The sequence below is a fragment of the Salvelinus namaycush genome, chromosome 8 (assembly GCF_016432855.1).
Source record: "Salvelinus namaycush isolate Seneca chromosome 8, SaNama_1.0, whole genome shotgun sequence".
In the NCBI taxonomy this organism is placed as follows: Eukaryota; Metazoa; Chordata; class Actinopteri; order Salmoniformes; family Salmonidae; genus Salvelinus; species Salvelinus namaycush.
In genome coordinates this window covers 22,251,559-22,277,693 of record NC_052314.1, presented here as the reverse complement: position 1 = coordinate 22,277,693, position 26,135 = coordinate 22,251,559, and the positions used below count along the sequence as shown (strand labels likewise).

The 26,135-nt window shown below is 43.0% G+C and overlaps 1 protein-coding gene across 1 annotated transcript in view; it reads right to left on the bottom strand.

The window, feature by feature from the left end:
- LOC120052068 (piggyBac transposable element-derived protein 4-like) overlaps positions 1–22,943 on the bottom strand; it is a 54,998-nt gene extending 32,055 nt beyond the window's left edge. The window contains exons 1-3 of the mRNA XM_038998929.1: positions 22,814–22,943; positions 17,218–17,314; positions 16,868–16,874 (exon numbers count right to left, since the gene is read on the bottom strand). Coding sequence (XP_038854857.1) covers positions 16,868–16,874; positions 17,218–17,314; positions 22,814–22,943 — 234 coding nt within the window. The remainder of the gene's footprint in view (positions 1–16,867; positions 16,875–17,217; positions 17,315–22,813) is intronic.
- Positions 22,944–26,135: the final 3,192 nt, after the last annotated feature.

The window sequence follows — 26,135 nt, the reverse complement described above, 5'->3', positions numbered from 1 at the left end:
GCTACACACCATCGTGCTATTAACTACACATCATGGTGCTACTCATCATCAGCTCATCTCTGTTACATACTGTAGCACTAATGCAGCCCTGTGACTAGGACTGAGTGATCTGTGACATATGTGACACCTGATAGTGTGTGTGTTTGTGTGTGTGAGTGAGTGTGCACGCTTGCCTGCCCTTACAGAAAAAACAAATGATTTCACTTGGAAATCACATGATTTCACGTGAAAAAGTATTTTTGGAAGACTAAACATGTGATCACATGTTTTCATATGTGTAGTTTCATGTTATCATGTGAAAACATGTTTTTGGAACACTTCACATGTTTTTCCATAAGGGTGGAGAAGACTAGAACTCTCTGTTCATGGTCAGACTCACAGAATTCTATCATGGAAGCGTTTCACAAACAAACAAGCACCCTTTCCAACTCTGCTGCAATAACATACAGTAAATGTACTGGAGCGCAAATTGGAGTGAGATGCAAAGGAATAGTGAAACTGAAACTGCGAATGTTGTTGTACAGTATGCTGAGACAGTTCTGCAAACTGTATAAAAACAAACGGTCACACAGTTAAGTCAAATCTGGTCAAATCAATATAGCATTTTCAGTTGTACAACACCAAGCTATGATCTACTTGGATGAAAATCTTGAATCAAATCACCTTTCATTCTCTGATCATCCGTTTCGAACACACAAAATGACAGATAGTAGAATCTTCTCCCTCCTTCCTTGTTGTTTTATTTCTCAGAGAGAGAGAGAGAGAGAGAGAGAGAGAGAGAGAGAGAGAGAGAGAGAGAGAGAGAGAGAGAGAGAGAAGCTGGGAAGTGCCTCTGTAGAGCGAGCAGTGTGGAGTGAGAAAGGGGCAGCTGGGATAGGATTAATTTCTCCAACCCAAAAAGACACCCATCCTTCAGGGAAAGCCTGCCCTGCTGATTGGTAGCAGGCTCTCGCAGTTTTGGGCAGAAAGGATTTGCTTCTAAGTCAGTCTGCTTTATGTAATAGCCTCCCATATGCTTCATTCCAGGGAGGCATCTGTGGAGAAGTGACCTCTGAAGGGATGAGAGAGAGAGAGGTACAGCGGAAAGAAAGTTGCTACGTACATTAGCGGTGTGTGGGTAAAATCACTGGAGAAGCCAGAAAAAAAGACATATTACAACCTATGTGTTGTGATAATTGCGTTGTTTGCTCTATAACCTTTTAGTTCATATGCCTTGCGACCGTGATATATAGGCCTAAAGGCCAAGACAATAAGAAGACACATTGGCAGAATAAATTCAACCACACATTTGTTTCATCACAAAACTAGAGAGCAACATATGTCCAGTGAAGTTCACAAAGCATATTGCTATAACAAACAGTTACATGACCTACAGCATGGTCAAGCGACATTTTCGGACCATTAAACAACTATTGATTTAGAACCACGGAGAGTTAATGCAAGTCACAAAGAAAACAGGAGCTGCCTCCATTATTCCAGCACCATTTCAACTTCAACATGTCAACATCATTAAATCACCTCTGCTTAGTCTAATACAGTGACACCAAATACAGTGACACTAAAAGATACCAAACAATATAGTCCAATTAGCGTAAGCTAAATATGATGTGGCTGTGTGTTTGTGTGTGTGTGTTGTGTGTGTCAGTGCGTGTTCGTGCAAGTAGAAAAAACATGTTGACTCACCCTACTTGTAGAGAAACGCCAATGCCATCCACCTCTCATTCATGTTGATGAAACGGTCTGTCACTGTCATACAGTACATACTTTTATTTTTTGTTGTCTTAAGGTACTTGGCTAAAATGCTTGCTCGCTAGCTTAACTTCCTTTCATCGGCAACATTAGCTAATTAACATTAGCCTTTTACATCTAGCTCCATATTGAACTTCCATCCTCTCAGGCCAGGGGCACAATGTATGAATTTATGGTTGGATCAGAATCACCGCTATAATCATTGGCCAGTACAGAGAATTACGTCCAAATCTCCATCCATTGCTAATTTAGGAAAGGGACAATTTTAGCTAGCTAGCTATAGCTACTGGAGGACAACAACACAACGAGATGCAACATTTCAAGTTGTTTCTGTCAATGACGTATGCTCTTGATGCGATTTGATAGTAGTGAGTCAAAACTGTCTTCCCTTGGCGATTTTTTGATGCGCCAGGACCATTCCCAGTTGAGCTCATTCAGTTTAGCTCAACGCTGATTGGCAATTATTTTCCACTTTTTTTGTCAAGGCAGGCCAAATGCTTGCTGGTTTCCCTTGCATTCAATGCTACGAGCGGCAACAAAATCATACCCTTTTGGACCAGACAGCATCAGATAGATGGCCTACACGTAGAGAGGCAGAGAGGCGTTGTTTCGCTCGCTCGGATGCTTTCTCCAGTGAGATACATTCAGCCTCTTGCGAATTGAAGGAAAATTATGAAACAGAGAGACGAAAGATACATTATTTTATAAAAAAATATATATACACTACCGTTCAAAAGTTTGGGGTCACTTAGAAATGTACTTGTTTTTGAAAGAAAAGCACCTTTTTTGTCCATTAAAATAACATAAAATTGATCCGAAATACAGTATAGACTTTAATGTTGTAAATGACTATTGTAGCTGGAAACGGCAGATTTTTTATGGAATATCTACATAGGCGTACAGAGGCCCATTATCAGCAACCATCACTCCTGTGTTCCAATGGCACATTGTGTAAGCTAATCCAATTTTGTCATTTTAAAAGGCTAATTGATCATTAGAAAACCCTTTCTCAATTATGTTAGCACAGCTGAAAGCTGTTGTTCTGATTAAAGAAGCAATAAAACTGGCCTTCTTTAGACAAGTTGAGTATCTGGAGCATCAGCATTTGTGTGTTCGATTACAGGCTCAAAATGGCCAGAAACAAAGTATTTTCTTCTGAAACTCGCCAGTCTATTCTTGATCTGAGAAATGAAGGTTGAGAAATGGCCGAGAAACTGAAGATCTCGTACATCGCTGTGTACGACTCCCTTCACAGAACAGCGCAAACTGGCTTTAACCAGAATAGAAAGAGGAGTGGGAGGCCCCGGTGCACAACTGAGCAAGAGGACAAGTACATTAGAGTGTCTAGTTTGAGAAACAGATGCTTCTCAAGTCCTCAACTGGCAGCTTCATTAAATAGTACCCGCAAAACACCAGTCTCAACGTCTCAGTCTCAATGTCTGTGAAGAGGCGACTCCGGGATGCTGGCCTTCTAGGTTCCTCTGTTCAGTGTCTGTGTTCTTTTGCCCTTCTTAATCTTTTATTTTTATTGGCCAGTCTGAGATATGGCTTTTTCTTTGCAACTCTGCCTAGAAGGCCAGCATCCCGGAGTCGTCTCGCGATGTTGCGCCTCTGAGTTTAGAAACTCTGTGGTTTTACTCTACACAGAGTAAAAATTACACAACCACACTCAAGTCTGGTTATTAATACAATCACTGGTTCTTTTACACCACTGAGTGTTAAGTTAATTTAACTCCTGAATCAACACTAGAAATGTTACATTGAAAAATCAAAACACTAAGTAAAAAGACACATTTCCTGTGTATCATACAATACACTGCTGGTTCACTCATACTCGCCGATACTCTTGCTCTTGCTGCTGGTGATTCTCTGATCCACCTCCATGCAGACGACACCGTTCTGTATATTTCTGGCCCTTCTTTGGACACTGTGTTAACTAACCTCCAGACGAGCTTCAATGCCATACAACTCTCCTTCCGTGGCCTCCAACTGCTCTTAAATGCAAGTAAAGTAAATGCATGCTCTTCAACCGATCGCTGCCCGCACCTGCCCGCTCGTCCAGCATCACTACTCTGGATGGTTCTGACTTAGAATATGTGGACAATTACAAATACCTTGGTGTCTGGTTAGACTGTAAACTCTTCTTCCAGACTCACATTAAGCATCTCCAATCCAAAATTAAATCTGGAATCGGCTTCCTATTTCACAACAAAGCATCCTTCATTCATGCTGCCAAACATATCCTCGTAAAACTGACTATCCTACCGATCCTTGACTTCGACAATGTCATTTACAAAATAGCCGCCAACACTCTACTCAGCAAATTGGATGCAGTCTATCACAGTGCCATCCGTTTTGCCACCAAAGCTCCATATACTACCCACCACTGTGACCTGTATGATCTCGTTGGTTGGCCTTCGCTTCATATACGTCGCCAAACCCACTGGCTCCAGGTCATCTATAAGTCTTTGCTAGGTAAAGCTCCGCCTTATCTCAGCTCACTGGTCACCATAGCAGCACCCACCCGTAGCACGCGCTCCAGCAGGTAAATTTCACTGATCACCCCCAAAGCCTATTCCTCCTTCGGCCGCCTTTCCTTACATTTCTCTGCTGCCAATGACTGGAACAAATTGCAAAATCGCTGAAGCTGGAGACTCATATCTCCCTCACTAACTTTAAGCATCAGCTGTCAGAGCAGCTCACAGATCATTGCATCTGTACATAGCCCATCTGTAAATAGCCCATCCAACTACCCCATCCCCATATTGTTATTTATATATTTATTTTTTGATCTTTTGCACCCCAGTATCTCTACTTGCACATTAATCTTCTGCACATCTATCACTCCAGTGTTTAATTGCTAAATTGTAATTACTTCGCCACTATGGCCTATTTATTGCCTTACCTCCCTAATCTTACCTAATTTGCACACACTGTATATAGATTTTTTTCCTATTGTGTTATTGACTGTACGTTTGTTTATTCCATGTGTAACTCTGTGTTGTTGTGTCGCACTGCTTCGCTTTATCTTGGCCACTCTGCTCAATAAAATCACAGAAAATACTAATTTGAAAGACAGACACTTAACAATATAAACTATGTTGGCTGGAGTTTTATGGTTATCTGTTTTGACGGTTGAGTGGGACTCTGGCAAATGGTATATATTTTGTTCTGATACAATCTGAATTTAAAATTGATTAAATTTAGTATTTGTGGCACTGGCCTACACACAACACCCCATAATGTCACCGTGGTATTATGTTTCTTGACATTTTTACAAATTAAATAAAAATGAAAAGCTAAATAAACAGACAACCTGTTTGTTATAGCAAGTCTAAATAAGTTCAGGAGTAAAAATGTGCTTAACAATTCACATAATAAGTTGCATGGACTCACTGTGTGTGCAATAATCGTGTTAAACATCGTCTCTGTACCTCACACATACAATTATCAGTCTAGCAGTGAATTTCAAACAGAGATTCAACCACAAAGTCCAGGGAGGTGTTCCAATGCCTTTAAAAGAGGGACACTAATTGGTAGATGGGTAAAAAAAAATAGAAAGCAGACATTGAACATCGCTTTGATCATTGTGAAGTTATTAATTACACTTTGGATACAGGCGTCCTTCCCAACTCAGTTGCTGGAGAGGAAGGAAACCGCTCAGGGATTTCACCATTAGGCCAATGGTGATCTTAAAACAGTAACAGAGTTTAAAAAATGTATGGCTGTGATAGGAGAAAACTGAGGATGGATCAATAACATTGTAGTTACTACACAATACTAACCAACACGACAGAGTGAAAAGAAGGAAGCTTTTTCAGAATACAAATATTCCAAAACATGCATCCTGTTTGCATAAGCCACTGAAATTAAACTGCAACAAATGTGAGAAAGAATTTAACTTTATGTCCTGAATACAAACCGTTATGTTTGGGGCAAATCTAACACATCACATCACTGAGTACCATTCTTCATATTTTCAAGCATGGTGGAGGCTGCATCATGTTATGGGTATGCTTGTCATCGGCAAGAACTAGGGAGTTGTTTTTAGGATAAAAAGAAACAGAATAGAGCTAAGCACAGGCAAAATCCTCGAGGAAAAGCTGGTTCCCTTTGCTTTCCAACATTGGGAGACAAATTCACCTTTCAGTAGGACAATAACCTAAAACACAAGGCCAAATATACACTGGAGTTGCTTACCAAGATGACATTGAATGTTCCTCGGTGGCCTAGTAATAGTTTTGACTTAAATCGGCTTAAAATAAATCGATTGTCAAGACTTGAGAATTGTGTGTAGATCTGTGAGAAAACAAATATCTAATCCATTTGGAATTCAGGCTGTAACACAACAAAATGTGGAATAAGTCAAGGGGTATGAATACTTCCTGAAGGCACTGTAAAACTATTAAGGGAATACCAGAGAGATGTACAAAAATCACCATATAGGTACAGTTTAATTTAAGGATCAGACACTTTTTATAAATTTAGTCTAAAATGAGATGCCCAAATCTAACTGCCTGTAGCTCAGGACCTGAAGCAAGGATATGCATATTCTTGATACCACTTGAAAGGAAACACTGAGGTTTGTGGAAATGTGAAATTAATGTAGGACAATATAACACATTAGATCTGGTAAAAGATAATACAAACAAAAAAACATGTGTTTTCCATCTTTGAAATGAAAGAGAAAGGCCATAATTCTATCCTCCTGATTCCTGCTTACAAGCAAAAATTAAAGCAGGAAGCACCAGTGACTCGGCCTATAAACAAGTGGTCAGATGAAGCAGATGCTAAACTACAGGACTGTTTTGCTAGCACAGACTGGAATATGTTCCGGGATTCTTCCGATGGCATTGAGGAGTACACCACATCAGTCACTGGCTTTATCAAGAAGTGCATCGAGGACGTCGTCCCCACAGTGACTGTACGTGCATACCACAACCAGAAGCCAACATTCGCACTGAGCTAAAGGGTAGAGCTGCCGCTTTCAAGGAGCGGGACTCTAACCCGGAAGCTTATAAGAAATCCCACTATGCCCTCCAAAGCGTCAATACAGGACTAAGGTCCAATCGTACTACACCGGCTCCGATGCGGCAGGGCCTGCAAACTATTACAGACTACAAAGGGAAGCACAGCCGAGAGCTGCCCAGTGACACGAGCCTACCAGATAAGCTAAAAAACTTCTATGCTTGCTTCGAGGCAAGTAACACTGAAACATGCATGAGAGCATCAGCTGTTCCGGACGAAAGTGTGATCACGCTCTCTGCAGATAATGTGAGTAAGACCTTGAAACCGTTCAACATTCACAAGGCAGCAGAGCCAGACGGATTACCAGGACGTGTACTTCGAGCATGCGCTGACCAACTGGCAAGTGTCTTGACTGATATTTTCAACCTCTCCCTGTCTGAGTCCATAATACCAACATGTTTCAAGCAGACCACCATTGTCCCTGTGCCCAAGAACACTAAGGTAACCTGCCTAAATGACTACCATCCCGTAGCTCTCACGTCTGTAGCAATGAAATTCTTTGAAAGGCTGGTCATGGCTCACATCAACACCATTATCCCAGAAACCCTAGACCCATTCCAATTTGCATACCGCCGCAACAGATCCACAGATTATGCAATCTCTATTGCACTCTACACTGTCCTTTCACACCTGGACAAAAGGAACACCTATGTGAGAATGCTATTCATTGACTACAGCTCAGCGTTTAACACCATGGTGCCCTCAAAGCTCATTACTAAGCTTAGGACCCTGGGACTAAACACCTCCCTGCAAATGGATCCTGGACTTCCTGAAGGCCGCCCCCAGGTGGTAAGGGTAGGTAACAACACATCCGCCACGCTGATCCTCAACACGGGGGCCCCTCAGGCGTGCGTGCTCAGTCCCCTCCTGTACTCGATGTTCACTCATGACTGCACGGCCAGGCACGACTCCAACACCATCATTAAGTTTGCTGATGACACAACAGTGGTAGGCCTGATCACTGACAACGATGAGACAGCCTATAGGGAGGAGGTCAGAGACCTGACCATGTGGTACAAGGACAACAGCCTCTCCCTCAACGTGATCAAGACTAAGGAGATGATTGTGGACTACAGGAAAAGGAGGACCGAGCATGCCCCCATTCTCATCGACAGGGCTGTAGTGGAACAGGATGAGTGCTTCAAGTTCCTTGGCGTCCACATCACCAACAAACTATCATGGTCCAAGCACACCAAGACAGTCATGAAGAGGGGACGACAAAACCTAATCCCCCTCAGGAGACTGAAAATATTTGGCATGGGTCCTCAGATCCTCAAAAGGTTTTACAGCTGCACCAACGAGAGCATCCTAACGGGTTACATCACTGCCTGGTATGGCAACTGCTCGGCCTCTGAACGCAAGGCACTACAGAGGGTAGTGCGTACGGCCCAGTACATCACTGGGGCCAAGCTTCCTGACATCCTATACCAGGCGGTGTCAGAGGAAGGGCCTAAAAATTGTCAAAGACTCCAGCCACCCTAGTCATGGACTGTTCTCTCTGGTATCGCACGGCAAGCGGTACCGGAGCACCAAGTCTATTTCCAAGAGGCTCCTAAATAGCTTCTACTTCCAAGCCATAAGACTCCTGAACAGCTAATCAAATGGCTACTCAGACTATTTGCATTGCCCTTATGGAACACTGCTGCTACTCTCTGTTATTATCTAGGCATAGTCACTTTAATAACTCTACCTGCATCTACATATTACCTCAATTACCTCGATACCGGGGTAATAGACCGGGGTAATACAGACACAGCAGTGGTTCAAACTGTTGAACCCGGTTCCTACATTTTAATATAAAAATTGATTTTATCAAAGAAAACTACACAACATTTTATCTCTGGGACCCTCAGGATGACAAATCAGAGCAAGATTACTGAATGTAAGTACATTATTTACCTTCAGAGGTGAATGTATCAAACCAGTTGCCGTGATAAAAGTTTTTTGTTGTTGTGCACTCTCCTCAAACAATAGCATGGTATTTTTTCACTGTAATAGCTACTGTAAATTGGACAGCGCAGTTAGATTAACAAGAACTTAAGCTTTCTGCCCATATAAGACATGTCTATGTCCTGGAAAGTTTGCTGTTACTAACAACGTCATTCTAGTCACATTAGCGCAGGTTAGCAACAACTGTCCCGGTATAGGGACACTGATCCTGTAGAGGTTTTAAAACATTTTCACACCTATATTTTTAAACTTATCAGATTACTCCAACTCCTGATGTTAAAGTGTAAACATTGATACAAACACCAATGCTTAGGCACCGTTTAAATTAAATAAAATAATACAATAAAAAAGGTTATTCAGATTCAGAAGAGTTCTACAGTGCATTCGGAAATTATTCAGACCCCTTCTCTTTTTCCACATTTTGTTACGTTACAGCCTTATTCTCCTCATCATTCTATACACAGTACCCCAAAATGACAAAGCAGAAACAGGTTTTTAGATTTTTTGAAATATCTTGTTTCTGTTTTTCTTATTTTATTTATAAGTATTTAGGCCCTTTGCTGTGAGACTCAAAATTGAGCTCAAGTGCATTCTGTTTCCATGGATCATCCTTGCGATGTACAGTATCTACAACTTGATTGGAGTCCACCTGTGGTAAATTCAGTTGATTGGACATGATTTGGAAAGGAACACACATGTCTATATGAGGTCCCACAGTTGACAGTGCATGTCAGAGCAAAAACCAAGCCATGAGGTTGAAGGAATTGTCCGTAGAGCTACAAGACAGGATTGTGTCGAGGCACAGATCTGGGGATGGGTAGCAAAACATTTCTGCAGCATTGAAGGTCCCCAAAAACACAGTGGCCTCCATAATTCTTAAATGGAAGAAGTTCGGACCCACCAAGACTCTTCCTACAGCTGGCCACCCGGCCAAACTGAGCAATAGGGGGAGAAGGGCCTTGGTCAGGGAGGTGACCAAGAACCTGATGGTCACTATGACTGAGCTCTAGAGTTCCTCTGTGGAGATGGGAGAACCTTCTAGAAGGACAACCATCTCTGCAGAACTCCACCAACCGAGGCAAAGATGAATGGAACAAAGTACAGAGAGATTCTTAATGAAAACCTGCTCCAGAGCGCTCAGGATCTCAGACTGGGGGCGAAGGTTCACCTTCTAACAGGACAACGACCCCAAGCACACAGCCAAGACAACGCAGGAGTGGCTTTAAGACAAGTCTCTGAATGTCCTTGAGTGGCCCATCCAGAACCCGGACTTGAACCCGATTGAATGTCTGGAGTGACCTGAAAATAACTGTGCAGCGACGCTCCCCATCCAACCTGACAGAGCTTGCGAGGATCTGCAGAGAAAAATGGGAGAAACTCCCCAAATACAGGTGTGCCAAGCTTGTACCCAAGAAGACTCGAGGCTGTAATCGTTGCCAAAGGTGCTTCAACAAAGTACTGAGTAAAGGGTCTGAACGCTTATGTAAATGTTTTTTTTTTTTAAATATCTAAAAAACAGTTTTTGCTTTGTCTTTACGGAATATTTCTAAAACCATGTTTTCGCTTTGCCGTTATGGGGTATTGTGTGTAGATTGCTGAAGATTTGTATGTATTTAATCAATTTTAGAGTAAGGCTGTAACGTAACAAAATGTGAAAAAAGGGAAGGGGCCTGAATACTTTCCGAATGCACTGTAGAACCCTTCTTACCTTCCAAAGAATCATTCTTGCCTTCCAAACTGTCACCAAAGAACCCTTATCTTTCAAAAAGGGTTATTCAGATCAAAACGGTTCTTATTAGGTGTCACACCCTGATCTGTTTCACCTGTCTTTCTGTCTCCACCCCCTCCAGGTGTCACCCATCTTCCCCATTATTCCCTGTGTATTTACACCTGTGTTCTCTGTTTGTCTGTTGCCAATTTGTTTTGTTTCATGAAACCTACCAGCGTTTGTCCCCTTGCTCCTTCCTGTCTGTTCTTGCTCCTGTTATCTACAGGAGTCCTTCCCGGTTTTGACCATTCTGGCTGCCCTGATCCAGAGTCTGCCTACCATTCTATACCTTGCCCCACCTTACTGAATTATTGACCCCAGCCTGCCCTGACCCTGAGACTGCCTGCCGTTCTGGACCTTTTGCACCCTCTCTGGATTACGGACCTCTGCTTGCCTTTGACCTGTCGTTTGCCTGCCCCTGTACTATAAATAAATGTTTGTTTCTTCGACACTGTCTGCATCTGGGTCATACCTGAAATCTGATATTAGAAGCCTATCCCTCTGCAAAGAACCCTTTTGGACCCCTTTTGTCTAAGAGTGAAGGCTTGGAGGATGACACTTGAATCTCACCAGTATTTCCAACAACATAAGTCTGATCTAAGAATGGTATACATGTTTATCGCAGCTTGAGGAAGGAAACCTCACTGTCAGAGAGCTGTAAATCCAGAGGAGATCAGTGCAGGGAGATCCACAAAGAGGCGTTCTGGTTGCAAGGACAGCATAATTGAAAGTCCCCCTTTTTCCTAGCGGAATCTTTTAAATTAAACAGTAGGAGTAGTGCAAGTCAGAGTTGGGATCAATTACATTTTGATTCCTCTTCCCACTTAGAGGTTGAACATAATATGTATGGGATTTAAATAGTGAAAATAATCTGTTTATATTACCGCCCATTTTTGAATAATCCATATCCAACTCTGTCCCTGAACTGTAAAGTGTAAGTATGACATGTAGGATAGAGTTTATTAGTTTATGTTTCAACCTTAAGTGTGGATTGGAAAACGCACAACTTTAGATGCCCTCTGACTTATAAACTCTTCATGAACTCAATCAGTGGCTAGTTTGTCTGAGTCTCTCCCTGTCTGGTTAATTACTGGTTAATTACTTATTTAGACACAGGTCGCCATGTCAAATATTAGCTGTAACTTCCTAAACTGACGGACTGAACCCGCAGAGACTTACTTGCTCAACTATTCTGAAGAGGAAATTTCACCAGACTAGCCTCTGTCTGAGAATTCCTCACAGTGGGCTAATGCAAAGAGGCTGTGAGAGTGAAAGGGGAGGTACCTTCCCCTCTGAAGGACTCATCCAAAGGACACTGTGTACCTCAGTGTGACAGATCTGCTTGTATTGACAGCTATCCATCTTGTCAGCATAAATAAGATTAATGGCACCGAATGAAAGGAAAATTATACATATAAAAGCCTAGTGTGTGCATATGGTCCATTAAGCATTTTCCTGTTGTTTTTATGGCTGGTTTAATCTTTTTTAATCGGTCAGAAAATCTATTTGTTCATGTTGCTGCCAAGTTGTTGAGTGGGACACTCCATCATATTTACAGGGTGTCCGTCTGAGGCTGACTGGACGAAGTGTTATACTTTGTTCATCACTCATCCGACGTGCTGGACGAAGCGTTATACTTTGTTCATCACTCATCCGATGTGCCACAGGCCACCACTGCAAAGACTGACACTGTAAATATTGTATGACTTATTGTTCTTCTTCTGCCCATTTTTGAAGGCATCAATTTAATTGATGATAATTTAACACAATATCAGTTCCATCATGGACTTTATTCCTTTGTCAACAATGTGGAGCACTTTGTATCTCTTTGCAGTGGAGGACTGCATGATTGTCCTGTACGAATATGCTAGTCTTGTTAGCGTGTGAAAATCTACATTGATGTCGTTTGGGGCTCCTGATGATACACTATATATACAAAAGTATTTGGACAGCCCTTCAAATTAGTGGATTCAGCTATTTCAGTCACACCCGTTGCTGACAGGTGTATAAAATCGAGCACACAGCCATGCAATCTCCATAGACAAACATTGGCAGTAGAATGGCCTTACTGAAGAGCTCAGTGGTTTTCAACGTGGCACCGTCATAGAATTCCACCTTTAAAATATATATATATATATTTAACCTTTATTTAACTAGGCAAGTCAGTTAATAACAAATTCTTATTTACAATGACAGCCTACCCCAGCCAAACTCTAACGACGCTGGGCCAATTGTGTGCCGCCCTATGGGACTCCCAATCACAGCCGGTTGTGATACAGCCTGGAATCGAACCATGGTCTGTAGTGCCACCTCTAGTACTGAGAGGCATTGCCTTAGACCGCTGCGCCACTCGGGAGCCCAACAAGTCAGGTTGTCAAATTTCTGCCCTGCTAGAGCTGCCCTGGTCAACTGTAAGCGCTGTTATTGTGAAGTGGAAAAGTCTAGGAGCAATAACAGCTCAGCCGCACAGTGGTAGGCCACACAATCTCACAGAACGGGACAGCCGAGTGCTGAAGCGCGTAGCGCGTAACAGTCGTCTGTCCTTGGTTGTAACACTTCCTACCGAGTTCCACACTGCCTCTGGAAGCAACGTCAGCCCAATAACTATTGGTCGGGAGCTTCATGAAATAGGTTTCTATGGCCGAGCAGCCACACACAAGCCTAAGATTACCATGCACAATGCCATTAGTCTGCTGGAGTAGTGTAAAGCTCACCGACATTGGACTCTGGAGCAATGGAAACACATTTTCTGGAGTGATGAATCACACTTCACCATCTGGCATTCCGAAGGATAAATCTGGGTCTTGTGGATGCCAGGAAAACGCTACCTGCCCGAATGAATTGTGCCAAATGTAAAGTTTGGTGGAGGAGGAATAATGGTCTGGGGCTGTTTGGTTCGGGCTAGGCCCCTTAGTTCCAGTGAAGAGTAAACTTAATGCAACAGCATACAACGACATTCTAGACGATTATGTGCTTCCAACTTTGTGGCAACAGTTTGGGGAAGGCCTTTTCCTGTTTCAGCATGCACAAAACGAGTTCCATGCATAAATTGTTTGTCGAGATCGGTGTGGAAGAACTTGACTGGCCTGCACAGAGCCCTGACCTCAACCCCATCGAACACCTTTGGGATGAATTGGAACGCCGACTGCGAGCCAGGCCTACTCGCCCAACATCAGTGCCCGACTTCACTAATACTCTTGCAGCAATGTTCCAACATCTAGTGGAAAGCCTTCTCGGAAGAGTGGAGGCTGTTATAGCAGCAAAGGAGGGGACCAACTCCATACTAATGCCCATGATTTCGGAATGAGATGTTAGCTGAGCAGGTGTCCACATACTTTTGGTCATGTAGTGTACCTTTCTAATATGTGGTATTATATTGTATTACACTGAATACAAATATAAATGAAACATGTAAAGTGTTGGTCCCATGTTTCATGAGCTGAAATAAATGATCCCAGAAATTGTCCAAACGCACAAAAAGTTTATTTCTCTAAAATATTGTGCACAGATTTGTTTACATCCCTATTTGTGAGCATTTCTCATTTGCCAAGATGATCCATCTACCTGACAGGTGTGGCATATCAAGAAGCTGATTAAACAACATGATCATTACACAAGTGCACCTTGTGCTGGGGACAGTAAAAGGCCACTCTAAAATGTGCAGTTTTGTCTCACAACACAATGCCACAGATGTCTCAAGTTCTGATGAAATGTGCAATTGGCATGCTGACTGCAGGAATGTCCACCAAAGCTGTTGCCAGAGAATGTAATGTTCATTTCTCTACCAGAAGCCGCCTCCAATGTCGTTTGAGAGAATTTAGCAGTACATCGAACTGCCATCACAATCGCAGACCACGTGTTACCATCATCTGTGGGATCATCTGAGACCAGCCACCCGGACAGCTGATTAAACTGTTGGTTTGCATAACCAAATAATTACTGCACAAAATATCAGAAACTGTCTCAGGGAAACGCATATGCATGCTCATCGTCCTCACCAGGGTCTTGACCTGACTGTAGTTCGGGGTCGTAACCGACTTCAGTGGGAAAATGCTCACCTTTGATTGCTACTCGCATGCTGGAGAAATGTGCTCTTCACGGATGAATCCCAGTTTCAACTATACCGGGCAGATGGCAGACAGAGTGTATCCCGTTGTGTGGGCGAGCGGTTTGCTGATGTCAGTGTTGTGAACAGAGTGATCCATGGTGGCGGTGGGGTTATGTTATGGGCAGGCATAAACTACGGACAACGAACACATTTGCATTTTATCGATGGCAATTTGAATGTGCAGAGATATCATGACAAGGTCATTGTCGTGCCATTCATCCGCCACCATTACCTCATATTTCAGCATGATAATGCACGACCCCATGTTGCAAGGATCTGTACACAATTCCTGGAAGCTGAAAATGTCCCAGTTCTTCCATGGTCTTCATACTTGTTACGCACACCTCTAAAAAGAGGGAACGCAACTCCCTGCTGCAACTCAACTCTCCGTGAAGCGAAAGAGGTATGGACCGTAGGTGCGAGAAAGGACGACAAAGGCAGAATTTACCGTTACTAGGATTATTTCTTACACGGTAATATGGGGAAAAGGGGCTGGACGGAACCAAAGGAAAGAAAGTAAATATCAAAGCTCCCCCTCTCCTATCTAACCTGCCTACCCACTTAACTTACCTAACTTAGCACCACCTGGTGCCCTAACCAAAATACAGGGGGTGGTCCGCCCAGGTCTTACCTAGTGTGCCTAGACATTGAATATACTACGGGTATATGTATGCCCTCGGGCCTCTTGCCTAAGCACTCCCTAAGTGCCTTCCCCTTCCCCCCTGGGAACAAATGAAACAGAATAATTATTAACAATTTCACAAACACTTTACAACAAAACTGAGTAAACTAACTCAGGCCACTAAAGAAACTTTGACAAAGCAACAAACACAGAACTCTTTCTAATGATTTCTCCAAAACATTCAATCTCCCTCTAATCTTTCTCATGATCTCCTTCTTCTGAACAGAACACTGGCTTTTATATCTTCTGGTGGCAATGGTGATTAGAGTCAGCTGTTTCTTGACGAGGGGGCGGGGTCAGCTCCAATCATCAATTAGCCTGGGGTCGACCAATCAGCTGCTTGGGGAGTTTTCAGGAATCTATCTCCTGAAACACACACTCAAATACAAACCAGAAACTGGGGAACGTAACACGCCCACCACAAAAATTGCAAACATAGTTTGTAATAACAAAACCCAACGCTTCCCCAGTTAGTAAACCCGTGATAGAGCGTCAGCAACCACATTCGCCGAGCCCTTCACATAAGCTATCTGTACATTATATCTTTGTACAATCAGAGCCCACCGCATAAGGCGGCGGTTCTGATTGTACATTTGCTTCAAGAACACTAAAGGATTATGGTCCGTGAAGACCATTACAGGCAAGGCACTGGATCCCACATATACTTCAAAGAACTGTAAGGCTAGCAATAAAGCTAGCGTCTCTTGTTCAATTGTGGAGTACCTTGACTGACACGAGTTGAACTTACGGGAGAAGAAACTGACGGGCCGATCCACTCCGTCTTCATCTTCCTGTAAGAGAACCGCACCCACCCCCACTATACTAGCGTCAACCTCCAACTTAAAAGGTTTGTCAAAGTTGGGGGCGGCAAGCACTGGGGCACTACAAAGTAGCGCTTTAGCGGACTCAAAAGCATGGTTACAGTCCTTGGACCACCTAAATGGTACCTTGGGACTAAGCAGAGATGAAAGGGGAGCTACTACCGTCGAGAAATTCTTACAGAATGTACGATAGTACCCTACCATCCCTAGGAATCTGCGCAACTGGCGTCGAGTCGTGGGAGCAGGAAAAGCAACAATATCTTCCACTTTGCCAGTTACTGGGCGCACTTGACCTCGTCCCACTTGTTTCCCTAAGTAAGTCACCGTAGCCTTCCCAAACTCACACTTGGCCAAATTGAGGGTTAAAGAAGCATTCTCCAACCGCTGAAACACACTTTTCAAAGTGGAGAGATGATCAGACCAAGTAGACGAATGTATCACCACATCATCAAGGTATGCAGTACAATTTGGCACATCTGCAAACACAATGTTAACTAGACGCTGAAAAGTAGCAGGTGCATTACACATGCCAAAGGGCATCACAGTGTATTGTACAAAGTTATCAGGCGTAACAAAAGCCGATATGTCAGAAGCTCTAGAGGTCAGAGGCACCTGCCAATAACCTTTTAACAAATCTAACTTACTAACGTAAGCAGCAGAGCCAATTCTATCAATGCAGTCATCTAATCGAGGTAGAGGAAAAGAATCAGACTTTGTAACTGCATTTACTCGACGATAGTCCGTGCATAAGCGGGACGTACCGTCAGGCTTAGGAACAAGAATACATGGGGAACTCCAGGAGCTGTTACTGGGTTTTGCCATGTCATTCTGCAATAAATAAGCTACCTCACTTTTCATTACCTCCCTTTTCTTTGCATTAACCCGGTACGGATGCTGACGTATAGGAGCAGCGTTCCCTACATCCACGTCATGTTCCAAGATGGACGTGCGACTCGGAACGTCCTGAAACACACTGAGAAAACTGTTTATCAATAGGATAAGGTCCTTAGTTTGATCGTTATCCAAATGTTCCATTTGAGAGGGTAACTTCTTCAGCATCTCTGAATTACATAGGCGTTCACACTGCTGTAACGTATGGCGTAACTCCAACCCATCCTCCTTATCATCCTCTAGGTCCCAGCCAGGCTTCAGCACCACCGCAGCCACACTGGAGACGGCGGGCTGGACCGGCTTACTTGAGGAGCTGTCTGGAGAGTCACGTACATAATATGCTTTTAACATGTTAACATGGCACACACGGGAAGAACGCCTTCGATCTGGGGTCTTTATCACATAGTTGGTGTCACTGAGTTTCTTTTCCACCAGATATGGTCCAGAAAAACGTGCTGACAGAGATGAGCCAGGAATTGGCAACAAAACTAAAACTTGATCCCCTGGTGCAAAAGAACGGCCAACAGCCTTTTTGTCATAATGCACCTTCATGCGTTTTTGCGAAGAGAAAAGAGACTTTTGGGCCAACGCACATGCGGCGTGCAGTCTCTCCCGCATCTTACTGACATAATCCAACACATTTTTAGGGGCGCTACTGGGTGTAGGAGATAAGATATGCTCCTTCAACACTTTCAGCGGGCCCCTTGGGGTATGTCCAAACACAAGGTCAGCAGGGCTGAACCCTAAGGACTCTTGTATCGTTTCCCTAATAGCAAATAGGACAAAGGGCACCCCCTCATCCCAATCGGTACTGGTATCCATACAATACTTGCGTAGCATTGCCTTCAGCGTCTGATGCCAACGTTCGAGAGCCCCTTGACTCTCTGGATGATACGGACTTGAGACCTGATGGGAAATACACAGCGTCTTTAACACATTTGAAAACATTTTGGACATAAAGTTGGATCCCTGATCAGTTTGGATTACTTTAGGGAGTCCAAACGTAGAGAAGAACTTCACCAGTGCCTTCACCACAGTCTTAGCCGTTATAGTACGGAGAGGAATAGCCTCTGGGTATCGAGTAGCACTGCACATTATTGTTAGTAAGAACTGGTTACCTGACCTGGTTTTCGGCAATGGACCTACACAATCAACTATCACTCTTTCAAACGGTTCCCCCACCACAGGAATCGGGCAGAGCGGTGCTCGAGGAACTGTTTGATTCGCTTTCCCAGTGAGTTGACATACGTGACATGTTTTACAAAATTGGACCACATCAGACTTCAAACCTGGCCAGAAAAAATGACGAAGGACCCGGTTATAAGTCTTTGTGATCCCCAAATGTCCAGACCACGCCTGGTCATGGGCGAGTGACAGCACCTGCTGTCGGAACGGTGTAGGAACAACCACTTGACACACTTCACTCCAGTCATTAACGGTGTCATGAGCTGCCCATTTACGCATCAAAACTCCTGCTTCCATAAAGTAGGCAGTCTCTCTAGTTTTAGCTTCTTCAATGGAAATTACTGAAGCAAAACACTTACGAAGACTGGTGTCTCCTTTTTGACATTCAATCACCTTCTCAGGGGTGACAGACAAAAGAATGTCATGTAATTGGGGCGCGATTTCGCAGTCCCCTGCCTTAGTTTTTACTCCTGTAAAAACTGTCGGACTTGCAGAAGGAATACTCGATGCATTGTCTTCTACTTCAATATTCTCAAAAATGGAACTAGCCAAATCCACCACATCTCCAAGCTTGCGAGATTGTGCCCTCGTTAAGACACAAGCAGGAAAAACATGTGGAAATGCTTGAAACAATTTCTCATCTGCAATTCTGATTTCTGGGTTGTCTACTACCTCTAACACAGGAGTAACGTTACCACCAGCAATATCATTCCCTAGTAGCAATGTGACTCCTTTTACTGGCAGTGTAGACACTACACCAACACGGAAACGTCCTGATACCAAGTCTGACACTAAGTGGACCCAGTGTAATGGTACAGGTACTGTTTTTGTCTCTATCCCCTGTAATATGACATGCGAGCCACAATATGTTTCAGGAGACCAGGGTAAAGCATCAGTAATGATTACTGACTGCGCCGCCCCGGTGTCTCGTAAGATTTTAATTGGCTTTTGATCAGCTTGTTCTCCAGTTAAGGAAACACAACCGGTAGAGATAAACGGAGCATAAACAGGATCCGGTTTCTCAAATGCTGAATCAATACCTCGGACCAACGGACGAGCCAAAGACTTGACTAAACCCAAACTTTTTCTTTTTGGGGACGGTGACTGTTTCGGTTTATTTTTCAAAACTGGGCAGTCCGCAATCACGTGACCCTTTTGGTGACAGTAAAAACATTCACGGATCTCATGAAAAGGTTTGTCAGAGGAAAAGCGACCTGAACGAGGCACTGATGACGTAATCAGTCTACCTTCAAAACGAGGTGCACCAAAGACAGTCTTGTGTGTCAAAGCGTACTCATCTGCCAACACTGCTGCCTGAGCCAATGTCACCACTTTCTGTTCATTTAAATGAACTACAATTCTATCAGGGAGGTTGCTTTTAAAATCCTCCAACAGCATCAACTCCCAAATATCAGCAAAGGTGTTAGCTTTGCTGGCTGAACACCATCGATTAAACAGAGACTCTTTGTCCCTAGCAAACTCAACAAAAGTACAGTGAGAGGGTTTCTTGTGGTTCCTGAAGCGCTGTCTATAAGCTTCAGGCACCAACTCATAAGCCCGCAACACGGTAGTTTTAACTGTTTCGTAGTGTAAACTGTCTTTCAGGGAGAGAGCAGCTACTACTTCCTGGGCTTTCCCAGACAATTTACATTGTAACAGGAGCGGCCAAATCTCGAGTGGCCAATGTAGCGCAGCGGCCACACGCTCAAACGCAGAGAAATAGGAATCAACTTCCGACTCTCGGAATGGTGGGACTAAAGCTATATTTTTACTCACATCAAAGTGGGCTTGATGATGAGCAGCTTTTGGAGTCGTACCGGAGCCAGCTTCTAGCTCCAGTTGTCGGATCCTCACCTCCTTGTCGGCTTCTATTTTCCTAATTTCAAGATCAAAATGCATCTGTCTCTCCTTATCTTTTTGCTCCATTTCTAACCGGGCCAGCCTCACCTTCAGCCTAGCGGTCCCGTCTGAACGACCTGAAGCAGAAGATAAAGGATCATATCGAGGCAATGCAAAGGGGGTACGAGCAACCCCTTCCTCCGCCCTGTCCTCCGACTTGACATCGGAAGGTCTACCCGTCTCCTCTCCTTGCAATGAGAGAATTCTTTCTCTTACTAATCCCTCCCTGACTAGCACTAAAAGCTCAGCCTTCAGGGCTTTCTCAGGGATAATGAATCCATAATGGTCAGCTATAGCTAAAAGGTCTACTTTTCGAAACCTCAACAAACAATCAATAGAGGGTGCTTCAATGAACTTGGAGATGGCTGAGGCAGCCATCTTGTACACAACAATCTACTGAACACACAAACTAAACAAGTCATCCAAACTCACAACCTACCATCACACCTCAATCACTAACCACAGAGAGCTCAGTGCAGCAGGGTCCGGTGGGTTTAATGGAATCCCGGATGAGCCCCCATTATGTTACGCACGCCTCTAAAAAGAGGGAACGCAACTCCCTGCTGCAACTCAACTCTCCGTGAAGCGAAAGAGGTATGGACCGTAGGTGCGAGAAAGGACGACAAAGGCAGAATTTACCGTTACTAGGATTATTTCTTACACGGTAATATGGGGAAAAGGGGCTGGACGGAACCAAAGGAAAGAAAGTAAATATCAAAGCTCCCCCTCTCCTATCTAACCTGCCTACCCACTTAACTTACCTAACTTAGCACCACCTGGTGCCCTAACCAAAATACAGGGGGTGGTCCGCCCAGGTCTTACCTAGTGTGCCTAGACATTGAATATACTACGGGTATATGTATGCCCTCGGGCCTCTTGCCTAAGCACTCCCTAAGTGCCTTCCCCTTCCCCCCTGGGAACAAATGAAACAGAATAATTATTAACAATTTCACAAACACTTTACAACAAAACTGAGTAAACTAACTCAGGCCACTAAAGAAACTTTGACAAAGCAACAAACACAGAACTCTTTCTAATGATTTCTCCAAAACATTCAATCTCCCTCTAATCTTTCTCATGATCTCCTTCTTCTGAACAGAACACTGGCTTTTATATCTTCTGGTGGCAATGGTGATTAGAGTCAGCTGCTTCTTGACGAGGGGGCGGGGTCAGCTCCAATCATCAATTAGCCTGGGGTCGACCAATCAGCTGCTTGGGGAGTTTTCAGGAATCTATCTCCTGAAACACACACTCAAATACAAACCAGAAACTGGGGAACGTAACAATACTCACCAGACATGTCACCCATTGAGCATGTTTGGGATGCTCAGGATCGACTTATAAGACAGCATGTTCCAGTTCCCGCCAATATCCAGCAACTTCGCAAAGCCATTGAAGAGGAGTGGGACAACATTCCACAGGCCACAATCAACTTCCTTATCAACTCCATGCAAAGGACATGAGGCAGATGGTGGTCACATCAGATTCTAACTTGTTTTCTGACCCACGCCCCTACCTTTTTTTTAAGGTATCTGTGACCAAAATATGCATATCTGTATTCCCATCATGTGAAATCCATAGATTAGGGCCTAATTAATTTATTTACATTGACTGATGTCCTTATATGAACTGTAACTCAGTAAAATCATTGAAATTGTTGCATGTTGCTTTTATATTTTTGTTCAGTTTATGCAACTCTCTCTGGATGACATGACACTGCATCTGTTCCATCTAATGCTGGAGAATCTCCTATAGCAAGATTGCTCTTCATGTCATGTATTCTGAACATGTGTGGATTTCTATTTGGGGTTGTCTCTGGGGTCTGGAGAGAAAGACAGATGGGGATACGTGTTTTCAATGTAAAAATGTATGTTTTCAACCTGTCAAACCTAAGATGCAAGTTGAATGGTAAGCTAATTCCCTTGCATATTCATTCGTATACTGTCACCGTTTATCTTGCCACATAAAGAAATAATATATTTCAGTCCGGTGTGCCTCAGTCAGTATCCTTATTTCCATATATTGCCATGAATCTGATCCAAGCGAGGCCTGGCATATGTTCACTGAGAATCTAAAGTCTCCTGGTACCTGCTACTGTAGCTCTAATCTGTGTAAGACTGCAAGGGAATTCATCACATTCTGCGGCTCAAAGAGAAGGTGAGAATTTCCTCTGACATCAGATCAGTCATTGAGGGGGAACAGAACACTGGGTGTTCTAAACCCACAATGAAATCATGATTATCTGCATTCAGCAAAAATTAAATAAGTATGTAATTCCAGTTGGGGGAGGAGGCTAAAAGACCTAATTTGACATAACAAGTATTACTATAAAAAGTATTTATATAATCATCAAGGGATTTAGCTGAGAACCTAGGCTACCTGGAGTGGGTTTACTGAATCCATTACTGCTGTGGGGATTATTAACATCGCCACCAGTTGCAATAACTGATAAATTCCACATTAAAACATTGCAAGGCATTGAAATATGTCATTTTCATTCACAGTGGCAGTGCCTCTGAAGCAAAAACCATTACAATTGTAAGCAATTTATATGTCAGCTTTAAAAAAAGAGCTGTATCTTGTAGAAACCTTTTTTGCGATGCTATTTTCCCCTTGAGCTCACTGGCTTATTAGAGAGACACAGAGCATTATTTGCTTATGCAGTGAAGCCTAAAACAGTGGAGCAGCAGTATTTAAAGCCGCTTCGCCCCTCCATTTCCCTGAATGATTACCTCCGTCAATGCTCCAGCAGACCCCAGAGTCCCCGATCACAGATATATCTCTGTTGGAGCCGTACAACACCTGTCTCTTAAAACGCTCCAGAAATCCTGCCAGGCCTTTTTGACACACCTCAGGATGCATTAACTCTAGCAGAAGAACTCTTTAAATGCCTGCCCATTAAACCAGTGAGAGACTGAACCATTACATGACTACTATTGGCATCAAGCTTAAGCTGCACACCAGCTAGAAAACATTATCCAACCATTACTCCCACATCCTTAGACTGTACATTTTAATACTCTTCCAAACAGTGTTCTCCATATTGTACTGTACATGTCAGGGTAGGGGTGTTGAGTGGTCTAGGACTGCACCAAGGGAACATGAGATATCAAGTGAATGAAGGCTACTGCATACTGTGCAGTGCTGTCTACCGTGACCTTACAGTGAGAGGATGGGGTGGTGTAGAAGAGGAAGGTTAAGGAAGAGGTCATGTGTTACTCTGTCCAATGCCCAAATGTAAGGCCCTCCGTACATTGTTCAGGGCAAGCAAAGTGTTAAGGCTAAATGAGAGAGCTTACTGGATGCTGTCACGCTTTGACTGTCTCTATCTCTCACTCCCAGACACAGAGAAAGAGAGAAAGAGAGAAAGAGAGAAAGAGAGAAAGAGAGAAAGAGAGAGAGAGAGAGAGAGAGAGAGAGAGAGAGAGAGAGAGAAAAGAGACGGAGTACAACTGCACAATTCTAATTTCCTCTCTCCGTTATGTTAATGGGGCTGTAGTGGAGCAGGTCGAGAGCTTCAAGTTCCTTGGTGTCCACATCACTGAGGATCTATCATGGTCCAAACACACCAACACAGTCAGAAGAGGGCACGACAATGCCTCTTCCCCCTCAGGAGGCTGACAAGACTACAGCTGCACCATTAAGAGCATTTTGACTGGCTGCATCACCGCTTGGTATGGCAGCTGCTTGGCATCCAACCACAAGGCACTACAGAGGGTAGTGCGGATGGCCCAGTACATCACTGGGGCTGAGCTCCCTGCCATCCAGGACCTCTATACCAGGCAGTGTCAGAGGAAGACTCCAGCCATCCAAGTCATAGACTGTTCTCTCTACTACTGCATGGCAAGCGTTACCGACGCATCAAGTCTGGAACCAACAAGAGCCTGAACAGCTTCTACCCCCAAGCCATAGGACTGCTAAGTAGTTAGTTAAATAGTTAACCAAATAGCTACCCGGACTATCTGCATTGACTCTTTTTGCTCAAACGTTTTTTACTTGTCATATACGCTACTGTTACTGTTTACTATCTATCTGTCACTTTATTCCTAGTTATATGTACATATCTACCTCAATTATCTCATACCCCTGCACATCGACTCGGTACTGGTACCCCTTGTATATAGCAAAGTTATCGATACTCATTGTGTATCTATTATTACCTTTATTATTACACGTTACTTTTCAATTTTTTCTCTATTTTCTTTCTCTCTGCATTGTTGGGAAGGGCCTCTAAGTAAGCATTTCACTGTTAGTTCACACCTGTTGTTTATGAAGCATGTGATTAATAACATTTGATTTGATTTGATTTAATGGAATAAGGGGGAGGGACCAACTGAGTCATTTCACCTTAAAAAACACACGACAGAGGATTATGACACCCACCATCTCAGATTGTACTAAAGTCGTTTCTGTGGTTAGAAACAAATAAGATTAGCATTCCTGAAACATTATTTTTTTGAATATAATTTGATCTCTGAGAAATTAAGTTAATTGATTACACTCAAATTGGCCATTTTAATTTATAGGATTCATATAATCTTAAATAAATATACTGTAGTGTCTAACATCCGATTTGGACCATAATTCTTCCTAACAATGAGTAAGACATGAGGAATCCAATAAAATGATCAAAAGCCATCCATGGGCTCTGTGAATGTGATGATGTTTTTTAATGAATGGTGTAGCTGTTGAACACGTCGAGGAGACTAAATTAATTGGCGTTACCTTAGATTGTAAACTGTCATGGTCAAAACATATAGATTCAATGGTTGTAAAGATTGTTAGAGGTCTGTCTGTAATAAAGATATACTCAGCATTTTGACACCACACTCCAAAAAGCAAGTCCTGCAGGCTCTAGATTTGTCTTATCTTGATTATTGTCCAGTCGTGTGGTCGAGTGCTGCAAGGAAAGACATAGTTAAGCTGCAGCTGGCCCAGAACAGTGGCACGTCTTGCTCTTCATTGTAATCAGAGGGCTGATATACTGTAAATATTATGCATGCCAGTCTCTCTTGGCTAAGAGTTGAGAAGAGACTGACTGCATCACTTCTTCTTTTTATAAGAAACATTAATATGTTGAAAATCCCAAATTGTTTGCATAGTCAACTTACACGCAGCTCTGACACACACACTTACCCCACCAGACATGCCACCAGGGGTCTTTTCACAGTCCCCAAATCCAGAACAAATTCAAAAAAGCATACAGTATTATATAGAGACATTATTGCATGGAACTCTGTTTCATCTTATATTGCTCAAATAAACAGCAAACCTGGTTTCAAAAAACAGATAAAGCAACACCTCACGGCACAACGCCTCTCCCCTATTTGACCTGGATAGTTTGTGTGTACTGTATGTATTGATATGTAGGCTAATGGGGATCCGAATAAAATACCAAATACCAAATACCTTTAAAAAAGTACTGTAGATATGAGGTTTGTGCAGTAGGCTATAGGCTCAATACAGTATCACCACATATTGGCTTTGCTTTAATTGCCCTGTCAATGCATTGTTGTTCATACTATTTTTTAAATTATATTTAAAAATTTGAGGTAGGAAATATGATCACACTGGTAATAGATAAGTTGTTGTATTACTTGTGTGGCACAGCTGAGTAAGCATACATTTAAAAGCTTTGCTTTTCATTTTACTGGGTTGATGGTGCCTGCACCCGATGGCATTGGTGGAAAAAGTACCCAATTGTCATACTTGAGTAAAAGTAAAGATACCTTAACAGAAAAGGACTCAAGTAAAAGTGTAAGTCACCCAGTAAAATACTACTTGAGTAAAAGTCTAAAAGTATTTGATTTTAAATATGCTTAAGTATCAAAAGTAAACGTAAAAGTATAAATAATTTCAAATTCCTTATATCAGGCAAACCAGACGGCAAGATTTTCTTGTTTTTTTAATTTACAGATTGTCAGGGGCACACTCATCTTTTAGTGAGTCCGCCAATCAGAGGCAGTAGGGATGAGCAGGGATGTTCTCTTGAAAAATGTGTGAATTGGACCATTTTCCTGTCCGGTTAAGCATTCAAAATGTGGGTACTTTTGG